This window comes from Ipomoea triloba, chromosome 4 (assembly GCF_003576645.1).
Source record: "Ipomoea triloba cultivar NCNSP0323 chromosome 4, ASM357664v1".
Taxonomy (NCBI): Eukaryota; Viridiplantae; Streptophyta; class Magnoliopsida; order Solanales; family Convolvulaceae; genus Ipomoea; species Ipomoea triloba.
This window is the reverse complement of record NC_044919.1, coordinates 7,193,668-7,195,645: the sequence shown is the minus strand read 5'-3', so window position 1 is coordinate 7,195,645 and position 1,978 is coordinate 7,193,668. Positions and strand designations below refer to the sequence as shown.

Here is a 1,978-nt window from a genome sequence, read left to right as displayed (position 1 = left end):
CAAATTTTTATTGCCAATTACAATAAATGATTGACATTCATAATTTGATTTAATTTTACATGGCAATTGCCAATTACAAGTATTAGATATATTATTAGCATATATAATATAATATGATTGACATTTATAATTTTTGTATCTCAGCCAGAATGTGAGTACATTTAAGTAAATATTACCAAAAATTATAACAATCAAAACCACATTCTTATCTCATTAATATTATTCTATCCTAATAATTATCATAATTACTAATAACCTATTATAATCAATTATAATTAATATTATTCTATCATTAATATTATTCTATTATAATAATAATTAATATTATTAATATTATTATTATTATTGTTATTATAATTACCATATTACTAAAATACCCCTACGTTTGGGCGGGAAAATTCTGGAGGAGGATAATGCTTTTATATATAGTATAGATTATTTTTGATTTGCGTGGGCCTGTGTTGGTAAATAAGTGAGGCACTATCAAAGTATAAATAAACTGCGAATTGAAGAAAAATTGCAAAGAGAAAAATGCAGAAAATCTAATTTTGAGTCAATATAATCACAAACACATATACTAACTATTAGGTCAGGGCGGGGCTAGGGACCCCAAAATTTTGGGCCCTGTGCGGTTGCACATCTTACACGTCCTAAAATTTGGCCATGTTAATTAGTATGATAAAAGCAATTAATTAAATAAATAAAACTATGGCATAGTGAATTGGGAAGTCTAAGCTTGGTGCTGCTTAATTTGAGGTCTTGGGCTGCTTCACAATCATTACGGAACAGTTTGCGTGGTGCGAGCAGAAGTCACTCACACTCCCTAGAACAGCCCTGCAGTGTAACAGTTTAAATTTAATGAAGAAATGAGTATTGTATTTAGAGTAATAAAAATGAAATAGAGAAATAAAATGACCTTTTGAAAGTTCCATATCCATGGCTACCCAAGACCAAGAGAGACGCTTGGTGTTTGTCAACAGCATCACAGGCCACATTCCTAGCATCGCCATCTACAAGATCAAACGCCATATCCGTGTCCTTCACCCCTTTCTTTTTGCATAGGTCCTTTGCCTTTTCAATCACTTTTGTTGCCGCCCTCTTTAGATCAGCCTCCACCGCTTGTAACACGTCACTTGCTCCTGGCCCAGCAAGCCCAATGACGCCGCTAGGGCTAGTCTTAGCGTGGACAACGACGATGTTGAAAAGGGAATTAGTGGGAATGATCAAATGATCCAGGGTCCACTCCAGGGCGTAGAAGCTATGCTCACTGTCGTCTACGGCGAAGATCATCACTTGTTTCTTATTGTCACCCATTATTTTTATTTTTGGTTGATGAGAAAACAGTGGATAATTATTACAGGCCGGCTTTATTATAGCTACCCTGTTAAGATTTCTGTGGTTGATGTTTCCTAGGCTGTCAAGAATGCAATACTCTTCTCCCTATAGCTAAGGACTACTTCTATTTCTATATTATTGCGCCTGCCTCTTTAAACTTGGTCAACAAAGTAATTAAGTTTGATGATTTTTATTATAAACAATAGCTACAAATTTTATTTTTTACGCTAAAGTGTTATCCCGCACCATGAACTATATTGGATTATTCATACCGCACATTAAACTTTTATAAGGTCTATTTCGATACACAAACCATTAATTTTTTTTTCATCTAGCAATTTTTAGAGGTTACCTACAAATTATAGGTAATCTATACTGACTTGGACTTTTTTTTTTCTTCTTTTTTTTTTCTTCTTTTTTTTTTTTTGTTTTCTTCTAAACCTTCTCCAGCCCAACCATCGGTACCGGAACCGTAAAATAAAAAAAAATAAAAAAATTCTTATATTTAGGCATTTAGCTACTGGCAGTAGGCAGTATCTAAAATAATAATAATAAAAATTCATAATATATTTTTTATAATAACAAAACATATTATATAAAACTATATATACTAAAAACATTCATGTTGAACCTGAACCGGAAC

The 1,978-nt window shown here is 32.5% G+C and overlaps 1 protein-coding gene across 1 annotated transcript; it reads right to left on the bottom strand.

Annotated features, from left to right (window-relative positions):
* Nucleotides 1–729: 729 nt before the first annotated feature.
* Nucleotides 730–1,314, bottom strand: LOC116015038 (universal stress protein PHOS32-like). The gene is made up of 2 exons (XM_031255023.1): nucleotides 917–1,314; nucleotides 730–834 (listed from the first exon to the last, which is right to left on the bottom strand). Exons 1-2 carry the CDS (start codon nucleotides 1,312–1,314, stop codon nucleotides 747–749), a joined length of 486 nt encoding a protein of 161 aa, XP_031110883.1. The 3' UTR covers nucleotides 730–746.
* Nucleotides 1,315–1,978: the final 664 nt, after the last annotated feature.